At 37.7% G+C, this 20,351-nt stretch overlaps 1 protein-coding gene across 1 annotated transcript in view; it reads right to left on the bottom strand.

Moving 5' to 3' along the window:
- XPR1 (xenotropic and polytropic retrovirus receptor 1) overlaps window positions 1-20,351 on the bottom strand; it is a 2,667,923-nt gene that overhangs the window by 1,454,943 nt on the left and 1,192,629 nt on the right. Inside the window, 1 exon segment of the mRNA XM_044085740.1 lies at window positions 16,884-16,985. Coding sequence (XP_043941675.1) covers window positions 16,884-16,985 — 102 coding nt within the window.

Raw genomic sequence — 20,351 nt, 5'->3', positions numbered from 1 at the left:
CAATCTATTTGCTCCCTCCTCCCCAGCAATCTATAGTAATCACAATGTCACTTAATAGCCAGCTTGTAAACTGTAAAACTTTTTTTAAGAACAGTTTGTAGGTTATTACTAAGCAGTCCCAATCAATTGTAAACATTATAAATTCTTTGTGCTTTTTAAGTACTTTACTGATCTTCAAAAAAAAGGGAGTACGTAAGACTGTACTAGCTGTCGAACTCATTTTTTGTTGTTTTTTTTTTTTTTTTTAAAGTTTGTACCCTTTACAAGTTGGTGCCTGGAACAGGTGTCCTGTTTGCCCCCTCTCGATACACTCCAAAAGCACCAATTGTTGTTGTGTCTTTTGGCTTTTCCCGGTTAGGGGTCGCCACAGCGGAACTCCAGACCGCTAATGATTGGTAGTTGATTTTTACATGCTGAGTTACCAGCCCTGACACACAACCTTCAACGAAGGTACACCCATTCACGCATGTCTCCACGCAGAAGACGCTCTAGCTGAGAATCGAACCGGACAGCATCTTACTATGAGGCGACAACGCTACCGCAGCACCACCAAAACCACCACTGCTCTCATTTATTTTTATGTTATTTACAAAGACACTGCATTTAAGGTTGAAGGATTTTTCTTCTGTTTCAGAAAATGACAATGGTAGATGGGGCATAGTCAGCATCAAAAATGATATGCACATTTTTGGGGAGAGGGGTCTGAAAATGCAAGCTTCCACACCCATTTGGATCGTACAGAACAGTGCGACACTAGTACTCTTGCTTTGCATCACTAAGAATACAAAAAAAAATACTGTTGTCTCAAACATCAACAGCATCTAGAGGCAACCAGAGAACCAAGAAAAGTGACTGTGAAGCAGCTGGTTTGCACTGTTCTAGACAACTGACAGGTGGACTGCTAACAAGTCAGTGTGTGACTTGCACATGTGGACCACTGCACACAAAATAACCTTCAAGGTGTCTTCACTGTTTGGAAGGTTTACCAACTTAAATTACTGTGGAATACAAAAGGGTGTCAGACAGAATACATGAGGTGGTGTAAACAGGTGGTAAACTATTTCTTGACAGAATCAGCAAAAGCACTGGTGAAAATGTCTGACAAGTTAACCCCATAGTGGTCTTTGTCCTGGCTTGCTTTGTATATAAGCAATCTCCAGAGAAAGCACAACTCTTAAATACTAAAATCAGCAGAGTCAGGATTTGTTTGCTTTCCTTGATGTATTCAGTGCTGACAGTTATACGACTGCACAGATACAGAGAGAATCTGTGGAGCTCAGGTATAATCCCATTTGCACAACCTAGGAATAACAATGGCCACAAGGTCATAAAGAGGAAGGGAGAGCAGACTATTCATAAAGGGCATCTTGGAACTATTACAGGCTGCTTTCAGCAGGAAGCAACTAAATATAACCCTTACTGCTGCTCTGACTGCCAACATGACCAAGCACGTTACAGTGATTTAAGGTTACACACCCATATCTATATCTGTTAACAGAACTTAGGCCGATGCTTACTAAGAAACTGACCAGCTTTCATGTAAATAAGCTACTGTCATGGCTAGCCTTGCTAGCTCTTTTTCTAAGAAAAAAAAAAACACTACTGTGCCTTGCATATGGAATTTTGAGTTTATAAAAAAGGCCCATGTAAACTTTAAACAAGCAAGTAAATAATCCACTAGGAAAACATGTATTGTACAATGTCTCATTTATTTCAAAACATAACTAGAAATGAAAGTTTACAAACAACAGTGCTGTACTATCTCAGTCACTTGTACTTCATTTTCTTTAGAAATAATAGCAGGAAAACAACATGAGCTGTTCTGGGACCTTTTACTTATTTGCTAACTTTCTGGGTAACTCAAAAATAGGTCCATTTCAGTACCTCCTCACACAACATTCACTGTAGCTTTCCACATAACTCTTGGTTGTCAGACATTATAAGCACCACAAGTTTTAGTTCTAAAAACCCGTTGTATGACAGAAAGTCAGCAACCTTAAAATACTATTCAATTCAGAAGCATCTGTAGTATCCAAACACATTTGCATTTAATTTCATTAAACTTTATGATTTGATTTTCAAGTCTGATCACTTTTTACACATTACACTAAAGAAAGGTGGGGAGGGATGACTCTTCAGAATATATCATAACACCTTCTGCATTCCACCAGCAATACCACCACAGGAGGGCCACAGGATTACAAATATCATTAACAGAGATGTGAAACTGCATGTAACCGGCAACAGGTTGATTTTAATTCTCAGTGATAAACATACCAATATTTCTATCATAACAAAAACACAACATGAGCTTTGCTGACTGACAGTATGTTGATGCAGCACTATGTAAGACATTGCTAGAATTATAATTGTACCCAGTAACCTCTGCTACACCTAGAACAGACTAAAAAGAATGCTGAACCATCTCTGTTAGGAGTAAACAGCCCAATTCAAAGCACTCTTCCTCACCCTTTGGCAAACTTCCAGAAGTCTCATAAAAGCTGTACCGATTTACTGCAATGTAATGTGAGCTTGAGGGAATAATGACTTTAAGCATGTTTAAGCAGATTGTTGAAATAATCAATCGCTTTTCTATTCAGGCATATCTATGGTAAACCTTGACTGGCTGCCTTCAAGGTGTAACATCTCAAACAAAAGTGAACTAGAAGACAATTCTATCCTGCATACCCCCAAAAACAGGAAAGTACAGATGCATAGGTCCTACTTACCTGTAATACTAGATGTTCAAAATTTTCACTGTCTCAGAGGCACTTTGGTTATCTGCCAAGGTAACCTAGTATTGGCCAGCTTTCAAAAGCTCAGACTCCCCTCCCTCACTCTTCCTGTGACAGCACATTGGCTAAGCATATCATGACAGGGAAGCCTTCAGCTGTTAAAAAAAGTTGAGTGATCAGGCTTTTTACTTTCACAAAGGACAGGATAGTACCTGAAGCTAGAATAATATAGCAAGAGTAAACTCCGAGCTAACCACAATACTATAAAAAATCCATATCCAACTACCAAACCAAAAAGGTTGAAACCCATCTTGACTATGCACAATATGGAGGACAGTGGGTAGCTGCTGCCACTGAGGACTCTAAACAACTACTGTTACAGGTAAGTAGGACTTATGCACCTGTACTACGTTCATCATTCACACTGCCTCAGTGGCACTTTGGGTACATTCCCAAAGCTTACCCTACCTGGCAGGTAAGGAGGATAAGGATCCAGGAGCCCTTGGAGAAGGGCCCTAGCAAAGTCTGATCTGGACCTTGAAAGGTTTGCAGTGTTTTGTGAAGAGATGAACAGAGGACCAGGTTGCTGCCTCTAGAATGCTTCTAGAGTCTACCCTTTTCAAATATGCCATCAAAGAGGATAAGACCCTAGTTCAGTGAGTTTTAATCTTGCCTAGAAGAGAGGTACCATGGTTGGAGTAACCACAAACAATAGAGAAAGACAAGCACCATACAATAGTTTACTTAGAGACAAGCTGACCTTTCTTAGCCCCCTTGTATAGGAGACAAACAGCTACTAGTCATTCCTAAAGGGCTTTGTTCTCTCAAGATAGTATGTGAGCTGACTGTACTCATCCAAGGTATGCAAAATCTTTTCGCCCTTGTCCTTTTAGATCACAGGGAAATTGATGGCTTGAATCAAGGTAAATTCAGAACCAACTTTAGGCTTGAATGATAGAGTAGTACATAGCACAACCCTGCCCTTGTGAAAAATCAGATACGGTTGTACCACTAGGAGAACATGTAGCTCTGAGACTCGCCTTGCAGATGACAGAGCAATGAGTAAAACAGTCTTTAAACTAACAATCTGTAAATCATCTAAAAAGGCAGGTTCAAAAGGAAGCGAGGTCAGTTTTTCAAGAACAAAGTAAGATCCTAGGGATGAGCAACATGCTTTCAAGGAGTTACACATGCAACACTCCTTTCATAAACTGTTTGACCACAAAAAAGATGAAAGCTCTCAAAGCTTTTCCCACTAGCTTACCTCAATTTTTACCCCTCAAAACCAGCATGAAACTCTTCTAATTTAAAAGGTAGTTTAAACAAGTCTTACTATTTTATTCACTAACCTTAAGTACTATAACAACCCCCAAAACTTACTTCTTCTAACTATCCTTCAGCAACTTAACATCTCTACCGATTTTTCCTTTCATACCTTTCAACCTACTTCAATATTTGCCAAAAAAAATATATATATATATATATATATATAATTATAAACTCTAAGGCAAGTCGAGGAGCCAAGAAGTAAAATATAATCCAGAAAAGATTGCTATAGGCGAGGACATACATATAGTGCATTAGCTAAGCACACTATAGAAAATGGGGACAGCCATCAGTTTAGATTTAGGGTGTTAGAGCTTGTATATGAAGATGCAAGGTTGGGAGATGTTTCTAATAAAACAGAAACTAGGGAGCTTACTTGGACCGTCAGGTTAAGAGCCCATTTAGGTAGAGGGCTCAATGACCATATAGCTATTACAGCCAAATTGAGAGGCAGGAGACTTAGGAAATAAGTATAGATGTATTAAATGTTTATTACGTTTTTATATTGACACATTTTGTATGACATTTTATTTTATATGTTTTAATACTTGCATATATTATATATTGCATATCCATATATTTTTAGTACACTTTAGCTCTAAAGGTGATGCATATGAATGATTGGTTCATTTGAATTTTAATGGGTATAAAAGTATATGACCTCATTGTTTGAATTTGGACTGATGAAGCAATTTTATTTGTGAAAGCGCTCACCATTTGTACATTAAAAATCTTTTCTGGTTTATATTTTACTTCTTGACTCCTGCTCCTCCAATTGCCTTAGAGTTTATAATTTGACTTATTTTGACAGTTTATTGGTGATTCTTGGCTTTGTTTGTGTGCAAATATATATATATATATATATATATATATATATATATATATATATATATATATATATATATATAACACCAACACACAGACTGCGCGGTTTAAAAGGTGCACGGACCCATAAATACTTCCGAAAATCCTTCCAGCACTCAGAAAGTAAAGTCAGAGCTTAAAATAAGAAGTTTATTCTTCCACGATCTTCCCCAAACCGGTTTCGCCAATCAAAGCGTCATCAGTGAGTACATAGAAGCGTGAACCTCACGCTAATATAGGGCTGTTGACATACGCCCATTTAAAGTAAAACACCTTTTTTGTGAAATACAATTTAAACACATAAACCATTTTTAAAGAATTGCATTCTTATCCTGAACTACTACTCATATTCAACCTAATGCATAAATTACTACACTAACACATACACAATGACCCCTATTAAAGAAATATATATCTATAATGATGAACCTTGATAACTACACAAATGCATACAATACATATATACATACACATCCATAGATGCAAAAACATACACCCATGAAAAAATGTAAATACATCTCTCATCCCATCATCATAAATTAATGCATGTATCAAAACTAAATATGCATATACAAATACACACACACCATGTGTAAAAAATTGTATACATATATACATATATATATATATATATATATATATATATATACACATAAATACATGCTCACTCACACACCTACACATATACACATACCCCATATTTTCGGTATCAACTGAACTCAATGCAATATTAAGGATGAATTTCTGTTAGAAAAATAAAATTCATAAACATGGTATTTAGTCACCAATGATCATTTAAACCTGGCTTATATAGGGCCCCCAAGTTGATAATCCATCTACGTTCCTTATTAGTCAGTATATCATGTCTTAATGCCTCTCCATATATCCCGGGATTCAACATATCAATACCCACAAATATAAAATGTGCTGTTGTATGTATCAAGGTGTGTTTAAATAATGCACTTCTAGTGCGTTTACATTTGATATCACTTATATGCAAAGCTATACGTTGTTTCAAACTGCACGAAGTTTGGCCAGTATAAAAGGCCCCACATTGGCACACCGCCATGTATATAACCCCAACTAGTAGTGCATTTAATATGGCATCTAATATCATACACTTTGTTAGTATTGACCGAAGTGAATGAACTTGTTTTTGATATCAATTTGCAGTACTTACAGTAACCACAATACGTACATCCATTCTTGGTCAAAGGATACCTTTGTTTGTAATTAACTTGTTTTTTTAAACTAGAAAAATGTTCTCCTAAGGTCTTGCCTCTACGGTATCCAAACTCACATTTATCACTAACCAGTGTAGAAAAAAATGGGTCACATTTTAATATACACCAATATTTGGCTATAACTTCCTTGATTCTAAAAGTATTGCTTGCATATGTAGTGATTAATCTCACCTTGTTAAGGCACCCTGTTTTAGTTTTTGGGTTATATCTTAATAATTGTGACCTCTCAAGTTGTTTTCCTGAATATAGGGCATCATCCACTACCTTTCTAGGGTAACCTCTATGTAAAAACCTTTCCTTAAGTCCTTGTGCTTGTTGATCATATTCTTCACTTTTGGAACAAATATGTTTAACTCTTTGGAACTGGGCTGTGGGTATATTATTTATAACATGTCTAGGGTGGCAACTGGATGCATGTAATAAGGAATTTTTAGAGAATGGTTTTCTATATAAAGTGGTAACTATAGTTCCATCTATTACCTTTGTAACATGTACATCCAGGAAATCCACCGTAAATGCATCCGGTTTCCCACTAAACTTTATGCCATGTATGTTGTTATTCAAATAAATAACAAAATTTTCCTATTCCTGTTGGGTGCCATGCCAGACAACCCAACAGTCGTCCAAATATCTACGCCACGTTATAAGTTGTTCAGGAAAAGGAAAATCTAAATTGTAAATGTATTGAATCTCAAGATAACCCATAAATAGGTCAGCATAAATGGGGGCAAATGTAGCCCCCATTGCTGTACCTTTACTTTGTAAATACCAATTGTTATCAAAAATAAATGCATTGTGTTCAAGTACCAATTTGACTAAATTAATCAGAAAGTCCATTTCAGTCTTTGAGTAAGTCTTGGCCTGTTGCATCCAATATTGAACTGCCAATATTCCACCTTGATGGGGAATACTAGTATATAATGCTTGTACATCAAGTGTACCCAATTGTGCTCCCACTGGTACCTGCAAATTATCCATCAAAACCAAAAATTCTTGGGTATCTCGAACCCTGGCGCTAACTAAACTCAATAAAGGCTTAAGTCTATATTCCAAGTAGACAGAAAGGGGCTCAGTAAGTGAACCCCTACCAGCTACTATAGGTCTTCCTGGTGGCCTATATAAAGTTTTGTGGATTTTAGGAACCAAGTAGAAATACTGATGTCGTGGGGAGTCAACTAATAGTTGTTTAAGAAGTTTTTCATCTATTATGCCTCGTTTGGAAGCCCTAATCAAAAATCCATCTATTGTTTGTTTAAAATCTAAAGTTGGATCCATGGGTAGCTTAATATATGATGCTACATCATTAAGTTGTCTTAAGGCTTCACAAATATATTCCTTACGATCCCAAACAACTGTGGCACCCCCTTTGTCAGCTCCTATTATAACAACATTTTGATTATCCACCAAAGACAATAATGTTTGACTTTCTGTTTTGGAAAGGTTGTGAGTAAACTGTTTAAAGATGTGTGTTTGATTAACTTGTAAATCTTGCATAACCATTTGTTCAAACAGTTTCACCACCATATTATAAGGTGGTTGGAACACTGATTTACCAAAATGAAATTGTTCACCATCTAACATAATACCAGGCCCCTCTTGTTGGGCAAAAAAATATTTCAAATTTAGTTGCCTTGTGAAATGCTTAATATCTTTTATTGTATCAAAATGTGACACAAAGAAAGAGGGAACATACCCCAGACCTTTATTTAACAATTGCAATTGACTTTCATCAAGATGACATGATGACAGATTTATAACTAAACTGTTTTCATCATTAACATCCTCAGATACATTAATAGGTCTTGGATGAATTACGTTGCCAGTTGTGTCAGAAACAGTTGTTCTATATCGTTGATTTCGATGTTTCCGACCACCTCTCCTAAAGGGATGTTAGGCCTTTTAGAGTCTGGCAACTTAAGTAAGTCAATGTCCCCTGCTTCATTCTCTGTGTCAGTATTAGAGTAGCTGGAAGAATTTCCAGAAGTATTAGATGCCCCTGTTCATCTGGTGGTAGGGCTTGCTCTCTTACGTTTCATAACCCCAGTAACATTGCGTTGAAAACGGACAGTTTGTTTTTGTTTTTTTCCATGTGAAAACAGCATCATTTTTATAGTCATTAACATCTCTCATATACTTTTTAAGTTTACGACCCTGTAATTCACGATCGTACTTGTCCAAATCCAATTTGAACTGTGTATAAAGTTCAATGTACTGGCTGTTGTCACTAAACAGTAAAGTCTGTTCCTTACATGCTTGCAAGTTTGCATTTAAGTCCCCCAATTGTGAATCATAATGTTCCACTAACAGTTCCATAAACATTTTAGAGGCAGTCAATTGGATATTTCGCCATTTCTGCATAAATGCACGATCATCAGCCCCTATTCCTGGTTCTAAATGAACTCTCAGTCCCCGAGGGACCACTTTGGCTTGTAAATATGCTTTAAGTAGCTTGTTATGCCAAATTAAGGAATGTACCTTTCGTGCTAACTGGCCCATTTGTTTAAAGCATTCAGTCACTCCTATAGAACCATCAGGTAACGCTGTCCCACGCTGTATTCCTGCCACACTAGCTGTATTCGTAGTAGAAAAAATGGAAACATCATCCTTGTCAGCAACCATTTGGTCCATAAACGAGCTTAAGTCAACACTGGCCGCCATATTTAGATCGTGTATTCACCTCCTATACGCCCAAAAATGCTCTCGCTGTTCGCTATAAGAGCATAAAATCCAAGAACCAACGATACCTTGGTAAAATAGATAAACCAGCAGTCAATAAATGTAACACCAACATACAGACTGCGCGGTTTTAAAAGGTGCACGGACCCATAAATACTTCCGAAAATCCTTCCAGCACTCAGAAAGTAAAGTCAGAGCTTAAAATAAGAAGTTTATTCTTCCACGATCTTCCCCAAACCGGTTTAAGCCAATCAAAGTCATCAGTGAGTACATAGAAGTGTGAACCTCACGCTAATATAGGGCTGTTGACATACGCCCATTTAAAGTGAAACACCTTTTTGTGAGAATACAATTTAAACACATAAATCATTATATAAGTACATGTGTGCATTTGTCTAGTTATAATGGTTCACCATTATTGATATATATTTCCTTAATAGGGGCCATTGTGTATGTATTGGTGTAGTAATTTATGTATTAGGTTGAATATGAGTAGTAGTTCAGGATAGGAATGTAATTTTTTAAAAATGATTTATGTGTTTAAATTGTATTCTCACAAAAAGGTGTTTCACTTTAAATGGGCGTATGTCAACAGCCCTATATTAGCGTGAGGTTCACACTTCTATGTACTCACTGATGACGACTTGATTGGCGAAACCGGTTTGGGGAAGATCGTGGAAGAATAAACTTCTTATTTTAAGCTCTGACTTTACTTTCTGAGTGCTAGAAGGATTTTCGGAAGTATTTATGGGTCCGTGCACCTTTTAAACCATGCAGTCTGTATGTTGGTGTTACATTTATTGACTGCTGGTTTATCTATTTTACCAAGGTATCGTTGGTTCTTGGATTTTATGCTCTTATAGCGAGCAGCGAGAGCATTTTTGGGCGTATAGGAGGTGAATACACGATCTAAATATGGTGGCCAGTGTTGACTTAAGCTCGTTTATGGACCAAATGGTTGCTGACAAGGATGATGTTTCCATTTTTTCTACTACGAATACAGCTAGTGTGGCAGGAATACAGCGTGGGACAGCGTTACCTGATGGTTCTACAGGAGTGACTGAATGCTTTAAACAAATGGGCCAGTTAGCACGAAAGGTGCGTTCCTTAATTTGGCATAACAAGCTACTTAAAGCATATTTACAAGCCAAAGTGGTCCCTCGGGGACTGAGAGTTCATTTAGAACCAGGAATAGGGGCTGATGATCGTGCATTTATGCAGAAATGGCGAAATATCCAATTGACTGCCTCTAAAATGTTTATGGAACTGTTAGTGGAACATTATGATTCACAATTGGGGGACTTAAATGCAAAATTGCAAGCATGTAAGGAACAGACTTTACTGTTTAGTGACAACAGCCAGTACATTGAACTTTATACACAGTTCAAATTGGATTTGGACAAGTACGATCGTGAATTACAGGGTCGTAAACTTAAAAATTATATGAGAGATGTTAATGACTATAAAAATGATGCTGTTTTCACATGGAAAAAACAAAAACAAGCTGTCCGTTTTCAACGCAATGTTACTGGGGTTATGAAACGTAAGAGAGCAAGCCCTACCACCAGACGAACAGGGACATCTAATACTTCTGGAAATTCTTCCAGCTACTCTAATACTGACACAGAGAATGAAGCAGGAGACATTGATTTACTTAAGTTGCCAGACTCTAAAAGGCCTAACATCCCTTTAGGAGAGGTGGTCGGAAACATCGAAATCAACGATATAGAACAACTGTTTCTGACACAACTGGCAACGTAATTCATCCAAGACCTATTAATGTATCTGAGGATGTTAATGATGAAAACAGTTTAGTTATAAATCTGTCATCATGTCATCTTGATGAAAGCCAATTGCAATTGTTAAATAAAGGTCTGGGGTATGTTCCCTCTTTGTGTCACATTTTGATACAATAAAAGATATTAAGCATTTCACAAGGCAACTAAATTTGAAATATTTTTTTGCCCAACAAGAGGGGCCTGGTATTATGTTAGATGGTGAACAATTTCATTTTGGTAAATCAGTGTTCCAACCACCTTATAATACGGTGGTGAAACTGTTTGAACAAATGGTTATGCAAGATTTACAAGTTAATCAAACACACATCTTTAAACAGTTTACTCACAACCTTTCCAAAACAGAAAGTCAAACATTATTGTCTTTGGTGGATAATCAAAATGTTGTTATAATAGGAGCTGACAAAGGGGGTGCCACAGTTGTTTGGGATCGTAAGGAATATATTTGTGAAGCCTTAAGACAACTTAATGATGTAGCATCATATATTAAGCTACCCATGGATCCAACTTTAGATTTTAAACAAACAATAGATGGATTTTTGATTAGGGCTTCCAAACGAGGCATAATAGATGAAAAACTTCTTAAACAACTATTAGTTGACTCCCCACGACATCAATATTTCTACTTGGTTCCTAAAATCCACAAAACTTTATATAGGCCACCAGAAAGACCTACAGTAGCTGGTAGGGGTTCACTTACTGAGCCCCTTTCTGTCTACTTGGAATATAGACTTAAGCCTTTATTGAGTTTAGTGAGGGCCAGGGTTTGAGATACCCAAGAATTTTTGGTTTTGATGGATAATTTACAGGTACCAGTGGGAGCACAAGTGGGTACACTTGATGTACAAGCATTATATACTAGTATTCCACCATCAAGGTGGAATATTGGCAGTTCAATATTGGATGCAACAGGCCAAGACTTACTCAAAGACTGAAATGGACTTTCTGATTAATTTAGTCAAATTGGTACTTGAACACAATGCATTTATTTTTGATAACAATTGGTATTTACAAAGTAAAGGTACAGCAATGGGGGCTACATTTGCCCCCATTTATGCTGACCTATTTATGGGTTATCTTGAGATTCAATACATTTACAATTTAGATTTTCCTTTTCCTGAACAACTTATAATGTGGTGTAGATATTTGGATGACTGTTGGGTTGTCTGGCATGGCACCCAACAGTAATGGGAAAATTTTGTTATTTATTTGAATAACAACATACATGGCATAAAGTTTAGTGGGAAAATGGATGCATTTACGGTGGATTTCCTGGATGTACATGTTACAAAGGTAATAGATGGAACTATAGTTACCACTTTATATAGAAAACCATTCTCTAAAAATTCCTTATTACATGCATCCAGCTGCCACCCTAGACATGTTATAAATAATATACCCACAGCCCAGTTCCAAAGAGTTAAACGTATTTGTTCCAAAAGTGAAGAATATGATCAACAAGCACAAGGACTTAAGGAAAGGTTTTTACATAGAGGTTACCCTAGGAAGGTAGTGGATGATGCCCTATATTCAGGAAAACAACTTGAGAGGTCACAACTATTAAGATATAACCCAAAAACTAAAACAGGGTGCCTTAACAAGGTGAGATTAATCACTACATATGCAAGCAATACTTTTAGAATCAAGGAAGTTATAGCCAAATATTGGTATATATTAAAAGGTGACCCATTTTTTTCTACACTGGTTAGTGATAAATGTGAGTTTGGATACCGTAGAGGCAAGACCTTAGGAGAACATTTTTTTAGTTTTAAAAAACAAGTTAATTACAAACAAAGGTATCCTTTGACCAAGAATGGATGTACGTACTGTGGTTACTGTAAGTACTGCAAATTGATATCAAAAACAAGTTCATTCACTTCGGTCAATACTAACAAAGTGTATGATATTAGATGCCATATTAAATGCACTACTAGTTGGGTTATATACATGGCGGTGTGCCAATGTGGGGCCTTTTATATTGGCCAAACTTCGAGCAGTCTGAAACAACGTATAGCTTTGCATATAAGTGATATCAAATGTAAACGCACTAGAAGTGCATTATTTAAACACACCTTGATACATACAACAGCACATTTTATATTTGTGGGTATTGATATGTTGAATCCCGGGATATATGGAGAGGCATTAAGACATGATATACTGACTAATAAGGAACGTAGATGGATTATCAACTTGGGGGCCCTATATAAGCCAGGTTTAAATGATCATTGGTGACTCAAATACCATGTTTATGAATTTTATTTTTCTAACAGAAATTCATCCTTAATATTGCATTGAGTTCAGTTGATACCGAAAATATGGGGTATGTGTATATGTGTAGGTGTGTGAGTGAGCATGTATTTATGTGTATATATATGTATATATGTATACAATCTTTTACACATGGTGTGTGTGTATTTGTATATGCATATTTGGTTTTGACACATGCATTAATTTATGAAGATGGGATGAGAGATGTATTTACATTTTTTCATGGGTGTATGTTTTTGCATCTGTGTATGTATATAAGTACATGTATGCATTTATCTAGTTATAATGGTTCACCATTATTGATATATATTTCCTTAATAGGGGCCATTGTGTATGTATTGGTGTAGTAATTTATGTATTAGGTTGAATATGAGTAGTAGTTCAGGATAGGAATGTAATTTTTTAAAAATGATTTATGTGTTTAAATTGTATTCTCACAAAAAGGTGTTTCACTTTAAATGGGCATATGTCAACAGCCCTATATTAGCGTGAGGTTCACGCTTCTATGTACTCACTGATGACGCCTTGATTGGCGAAACCGGTTTGGGGAAGATCGTGGAAGAATAAACTTCTTATTTTAAGCTCTGACTTTACTTTCTGAGTGCTGGAAGGATTTTCGGAAGTATAGATATATATATATATATATATATATATATATACACACGCACACATATATATATAATTGTTTTTGTAAATGACTGTTTTCTTTATAATTTTTTTCTCTCATAATATTCTATTGTAATATAACTGTACTGTAAATTCTTGTAGAATATTTGTTTATTACTCTGTTCTATACACAATGTCTTGTGGAGATTTTCTCCCCAGGCCTTCGCTAAAAATGGATTCCTGACCAAATCGGACTTTCCCGCTCAACAAATGTCAATAAATCAATAAATGAATAAAGTGAGGATCCTTGGGCAGATAAGTTAGACGACCACAAAATGGATAGAAACATAAGACAAATAATCTGTAAGTAGCACATCCAAATATTTCAATATTAGAGGGGTTAAAACTCTTTCTGTACCCCTGTTACTGGTTAGGAACCACCTACAAAACATCTTCCACTCATAAATATCTGCTGCACATACTCACGGAACAAGTGCATAAGACAATTTGCAAACACTCAAGGTGGTGAAGATAGCCCAAAGGGTAAATGCAGAGAGTTAGTAATGTAAGCCAGACACAGCAAATCTCAAAAATTTCCTGAAACTGGGAGCAATAGGAATATGATGAGCATTCTTGAACTGGAGTTACAATGAAATAGTTGTCTGGAATTAACACTAGGACCAAATGTAAGGTGAGCATTTTGAATTTCGGAACTTAAGGTGTTTAGAAAGGACAAATCTAAGACAGGTCTCCAAAAGTGCTTCTTTTTTGGCTCCAAAAAGATTCTAGCTTTGATTTTATCTGGTACAGCTGAACTTACACACTTATGCAAATGACTGTACAGGGCATTAGTGTAAGCACCAGTGTAGTTACCACTTTCAGCTTGGGGTGGGGCTTGGAATGCATTTATACCTTCACCTAGGAGGGAATTCTTCACCTAAGAGGGAATGGTTTGCCTTGGTGAAGTTTTTTTCGTCTGATTTCACTTTGGTGTTAGTGTCAGTTTGAAGGTGACTGATTTGTGGTCAGTTTTAAAAAATGAGGGTCCAACAGTTGCAGTAGTGCACCTATTTGACATGTTGGTAAGGACCAGATCTAGAATGTTTGTTCCTCTTGTTGGGGTATGGACAATTTGCTCCAGGGCATTTGAATTTAGAAAATCAAGGAAATTTGTGCTAGAGAGGTTGGGCTTGAGTAGGCTTCCCTGTTGATGGCGAGTGTTCAGTAAAACCTGGATTGTCTTCAGGTTGGTTAAGTAGGGTCCATGGGTGTCGTGACCCATAGAGGGGGATCTACAAGTGGCTAGGACTTGAATGGGGGTCTTGCCCACCATAACCTGGAACTGGAGCAACTCCATGGAGTTGTCCAGTCTAGCTAGATGGGAGGTGAATTTCTCTCTAATATAGATTGAGACACCGCTTCATTTGATCTAAAGGTGCTGAAGGCATTGTAGCCTTGCAGGGGTGGGGTACTCTCTGAGGCCTTAAACCAGGTTTCTGTGACTGCACAGACATCTACATCTTCCAGTGACAGAAGTGCTTCCAGGGAGTGCAGTTTTTTGGTTTGAGAAAAACTACAAGATGCTTTTCTCCTACATTAAAGCGCATTCATACTACCGTTTCAATACTTATATTTTTACTTTCACTCCCAATAGCAAAAAAACTCTCCTCACAGTAACCTTGCAGTACGCTTTTCACTACTTAGTAGCTGAGCATCCTAATAATGAAAAACTTGAACACAGTAACCCTGCAGCACCCATCAAGATACTCCGTACTGGACAAATCATAACAACAAAAAACTCCTACACGATAACCCTGCAGTACCCTTTACACTACTCAGTAACTCTCATTCTAATAACAAAATGTCCTCCCACTCCGTATCACTGCAGTGCCCTTTACAGTACTCAGTAGCCGATTGCTGCCAAACCGATATTAACTATATAAATTGTGCTATCACATGCTGGAGGACTTGATTACCAAATAACCTTGTTTTGTAACGAGTCCTGTAGACTTGCGTAAAGGCAGTATTTACTGCAATTTCACATAATACAAGAGTCTTACCATTTGCTTAACAGTCTGTCTCTTGCATAGGCTTGATGATTATTGAAGCAGACAAGCCAAGAAAGACATCAGACCCACAATTTGTTCTGAGCAGATTTCAAATCAGAATCTCTGCCAGACACCTGCAGCAAGGCCTTTTTTTCTAAAGGAAGACTCTTCAGGTACAAAAACACAAATTAGCAAGTTTTCAGCTCCCTTTCCATCAACATTATTTATTAGATTTTGTGCATGTGTAATGGACATGCTTTACAGCAGTTCTGTAGCTGGTCTCTCTCAGATGTGGCTCAGTGTTTTTACTGTTTCACCTCTCCTTTCATTTAGTACCTATACGCTGCACAGCTACTTCTAGCTAGTAAGAGATGGATAATTATCAACTCAACACGAATGACAAAAGGTTCCTGTACATAGCATTAAGTACATTACTGCATTATCACCTTCTTAGACATAAGAAACAAGATCTTAAAAAAAGAAGGCTGTAAACAAAGAACAAGGAAAATTACTCTGTGAATGTTGGCTGATGTCAATAGTTAAAGGTTGTACTGTTAAGCTATTCCATGAACACCTTTTAGCAAGATTCTGCACATTTCTAAATGAACAGCAGCATTGTCATACAAATACTGAATGTCCCTATACCCAGGCTATTACAGTTTTATATTATTTGCCTTTTTTTCAGCAATCCAACACTTCTACCATTAAGCTGAATCTATTTGACATTTTACTCCCACAAATGAGTTCTGAATCATTCAGAGGTTTTCTGACAAAACATTTCCTATCATTTCCCAAGCTTACTGCAATCCACAGCAAAGTCTACATTAATGACACTAAACACACCTTACATTCCGAGACATTGTGCTGAGGGTGACTTGTCCAAGCAACTTCAATGGAAGCAGAACTAATCTAAGACATCAGGAATGGGCTATTTACACTGAAAAGCACTAGTTTTACACTAAAAATTCATCTTTAATATACAATGTTCTGTGAACTGACAGTAATTAGGCCGTAAAGTGCATATGGAACAGCCCCTCCCCCAAGAAAAGACATTTTCAATTTTCTGCTAGCACTATTTATTTCCAAGAAATAGTGCTCAAAGGGAGAGAAAAACAGGCAGTTAGAAACATGCATTCTTTAAATGTGTAGCTGACAGGTGTCCAACACATAATAGCTAGATGAAGCTGCTAACCTCCTGCAGTTATCTATTTATGTTTCTACTAACGACGTCATGGTCAGTGCAACAAACACTAGCAATTTCAGCATTAACTGATTTAAGTTTCTAGAGTGAAGGGAAGGCAGATTGTGACAACATACCTGAATAGAATGTGTTCATTTTGGCAAGTTCTTTTTCACAGTTCTGGAAGAACTTCTCCTCAAACTTGGCATAATACCTCTTTACTGTATCTTCATCCGTAACTACAAGAAGAAAGAAGAAAATTCTTGTTCATTCTGGATAATTTAAATTTGTTCTACAATCCACACATGCATCGATGCATGCTTATGTGTGTAATACCTTCAAATTCACAATCATGACCACGTGTAGTCCATCTGTCTGGTGGCAGTTTTAAACAGAGGATCACAACTATGAGCTACTGTTAAAAAACTTCATCATGCAGTATGCAGTTTCAATTCTCTCAGTTTGCATTTGCCTGCTGTTGACTCTCACTTACATTACCTAGGATTTACACTGTACTACAGCCTCAGTTTTGTTACTACTCTTTTATGGTGTTGTCTTGCTAATGTTTACTAATGTTTTGCATATTGACGTTGGTTATTATATTACTTTGTACTAACCCGGGTTGAGTCCGAACAGCTGCATCAATACTCGACTCTGGTCAACAAAGAATGAATAAATAAACCAGACAGTGCTCCTGGGCACCTCTGAAAAGAAGAACGTGTGTCTAGTGCGTTGTTCAGTTAACAGTTAAATAAGTAAATACATAACCTCTACTATATTATAGGTTCACAGGCATACTAGGCTTTCGACCACTGGGGCCTTTATAAGCCTAGCCAGGCAACTCAAATGTATCCCACAAGTTTCTGTGCCTTAGATGCTATTTTTAGGGGATGATGTTAGGACATGATTTAATGGCTCCCTCTCTGTCCATTATAGGCATATGTGTCAGACTATGGTTGAATTTCCGACTTTCAATCTATTGGTTCAGGCTGAGCTTGAACAGGTTAGGAAAAGGCTCTGTTTCAGTTGGATGAGAAGCCCATTCCAGAAAATGGGGATTTTCTGAGATAAGTACCTGTCCCTCCAACATGTCCTATTTAAGTCAGAGGCAAAGTTTCAATCCTTAGTTCAAGCAATTCTGGCTGCTGTTCATTTTGCAGATATCCAAAAAGACCATCAGAGCGGGATTCAAGGACGCCTTGTATGCCAGGCATAAACCACCTCTAGCAGAGTTTTGGAAACATAGTATAGAGGCAGGGCTTTGAGGCAATCTGCATAGGACATTGTGTTTATGCCCTGTATTCTTTTTGTGAGGAGCCTCTTTGGACATTTCAGTTGTTATGTGCCTAGGCAGGTATATATAGAATGGGGCTTTATACTTGATGTTGGGTCTCATGATGGCCGAGTACAGTAGCACAATGACATCCCCGAAACTAGATGCCATGCCTTAGTTACAAGTTGAATGACAGAGAATGACTTCCTTACAACCTCACACAAATGTTGGTCAAAAGTCAGGTTACAATTTAGACGAGTCCCCAAATCCCTAACTACTGTGTCTACTTTTTCAGGTGTTTTATCAAAAAGGTAGTTTCCCTGGGTGGCCAACTTCAGAAAAGGTACTGTTATGGATTTCTTTGAATTGATTTTTAAATCATGGCTTTTGCACCACTCATTTGTCTGCATTAGACCCTCCAGTAAGACGTTAATATCTTGGGTGGTTCCTGTGACTGCTCATAACATGCAATCATCTGCAAACTAGGTAAGCCAGAGGCCCTTGACATTGGCCTCAGTTTCTGAAAAATATATGCAAAAAAGGAGTGGATCCAGGCACAGACCTGGGGGATGCCACTGGTGACTGGCCTCTTTGTGGAGGTGGTACCTCCAAATCCTAACTTCCAGGGTCCTGTCTGAGTCAGCTGGCTATCCAGTGAGTTAAAAAGGGGTTTATGCCTAACTCCAGGAGTTTGTTTACAATGTCCAAGTAGGGTAGTGTATCAAATGCCTTAGCTGGCACAAGATAGGGAGCATGCACTGTTCTGCCCTCATCACTGCCTTGGTAACGTTCTTAAAGAAGTCCGCCAAGTTCAGTAGGCATGACCTGCATTTGCAGAAGCCAAAATGGGTTGGGTTCACTGTCTGAAGGTTTCCTGTCATTTTTAATCATTTGTATGGCTTTGAATATGAGACTGGTCAGACTAATGGGTCTGTACTTTCTGAGATCCTTTGATGGTCTACCCTTGTGCAGAGGGATGATTGTTGTAGTCTTCCACTTGCATGGCACAAAGTCTGTGTGGAGGCTACAGCTGAATAGTGATACCAGTGGTCCTGACAGGTCATATTGCAGGCTATTTAGGAAGTATCCCGGGATATTATCAGGGCCCATCAAAGCTGTATTCTTGGCCTTAGGCAGCACATCTAAGACCTGCTCCCTACTGATAGCTGGGGAGGGTTGTTAGATGGTATTTCCTGGAGGGGGCTGGGGGTAAGAGGGAGGGTAAAGTTGGAGCTGAATTTGTTAGCCACAAGATTTTATTTATCTTCTGGTTTTATGAACGTGGCTCCATTTTCCAACAGTTCAGCATATTGTTGTGGGCTGCCTTTGAGGTTTAGGACACAGCTAAAGAAAGTCTTATTGCTGTCCTTGGTCTGGGAAGCTATCTTTACCTCAAAATTTGCTTTGCTGGACTAATTAATCATCTTAGTTGTCTATACAATTTGATGAGACTGTTTTTATCTTTTTTTGGTGTTACACCTCCTAATTTTAGCTATGGCTTTTTTTTTCTTTTGCTGTACAACTTGTTTAATTTTAGAATCCAACAGGGTGTTTTTTTTATTTGAATTAGTTTGGAGCTTACCTCTCATAGGCACAGCAGACATGGTTGCAATGAGCTTCTGTGAGAAATTCTGCTGTGTTATCTGGCTTTGGAGGTTTTGAGAGGTAACCACTTAATAAAAGATAGTTTGCCTTGGAGTAGTTAATAGTTATTACAGGGTTTGCTGGTTACAGAACTGATTCTTACTTTGAAGGAGACTGATTTGTGGTCTGACCTTATGTGTGTGTGGGGGGGGGGGGGGTTACTGTTCGCCCACATTTGAGAGTACCAGGTCCAATATGTTTGTACCTCTAGTAAATGTACGCACTAACTGGTCCAAGGTGTTTGTGTTTATAAAGTCTAGGAATCTTTGTGTCTGCAAATCTTGGGTCATGTAGATTTCCAGTTTATAGAGGAATAATTAAAGTTTCCCATGAGTATGGTATTTGGTTGAATGGTAACTGCCTCCAATAGGTCTAAGAATGAGCTGTGAGTTTCATGGGACAAAGAGAGTGACCTACAGCTTTAAGATATTGTATGAGACTTTGTCTATGGTAATCTGGATGTGGAGGAACTCCAATGCATCATCCTGTTTTAGCAACCTAGAGGTATGCCTGTTATAGATATAGAGCAAAACGCCTCCACCTTTAGTCCTTGTCTGTGCAGTCACTGGTCTAAATGTGTGGAAAGCACTGAAGCTTTGAACTGCTGGGGTATTCTCTGTTGCTTTAAACTATGTCTCGGTAACTCCACAGATGTCCGCATTCTCCAAGGTGAAGAGAGCTGGGAAGG

The sequence above is a fragment of the Protopterus annectens genome, chromosome 10.part0 (assembly GCF_019279795.1).
Source record: "Protopterus annectens isolate FY-2018-M chromosome 10.part0, PAN1.0, whole genome shotgun sequence".
NCBI lineage: Eukaryota > Metazoa > Chordata > Ceratodontiformes > Protopteridae > Protopterus > Protopterus annectens.
Note: the sequence above shows the minus strand (reverse complement) of the source record. Positions and strands in the feature narration are given on the sequence as shown.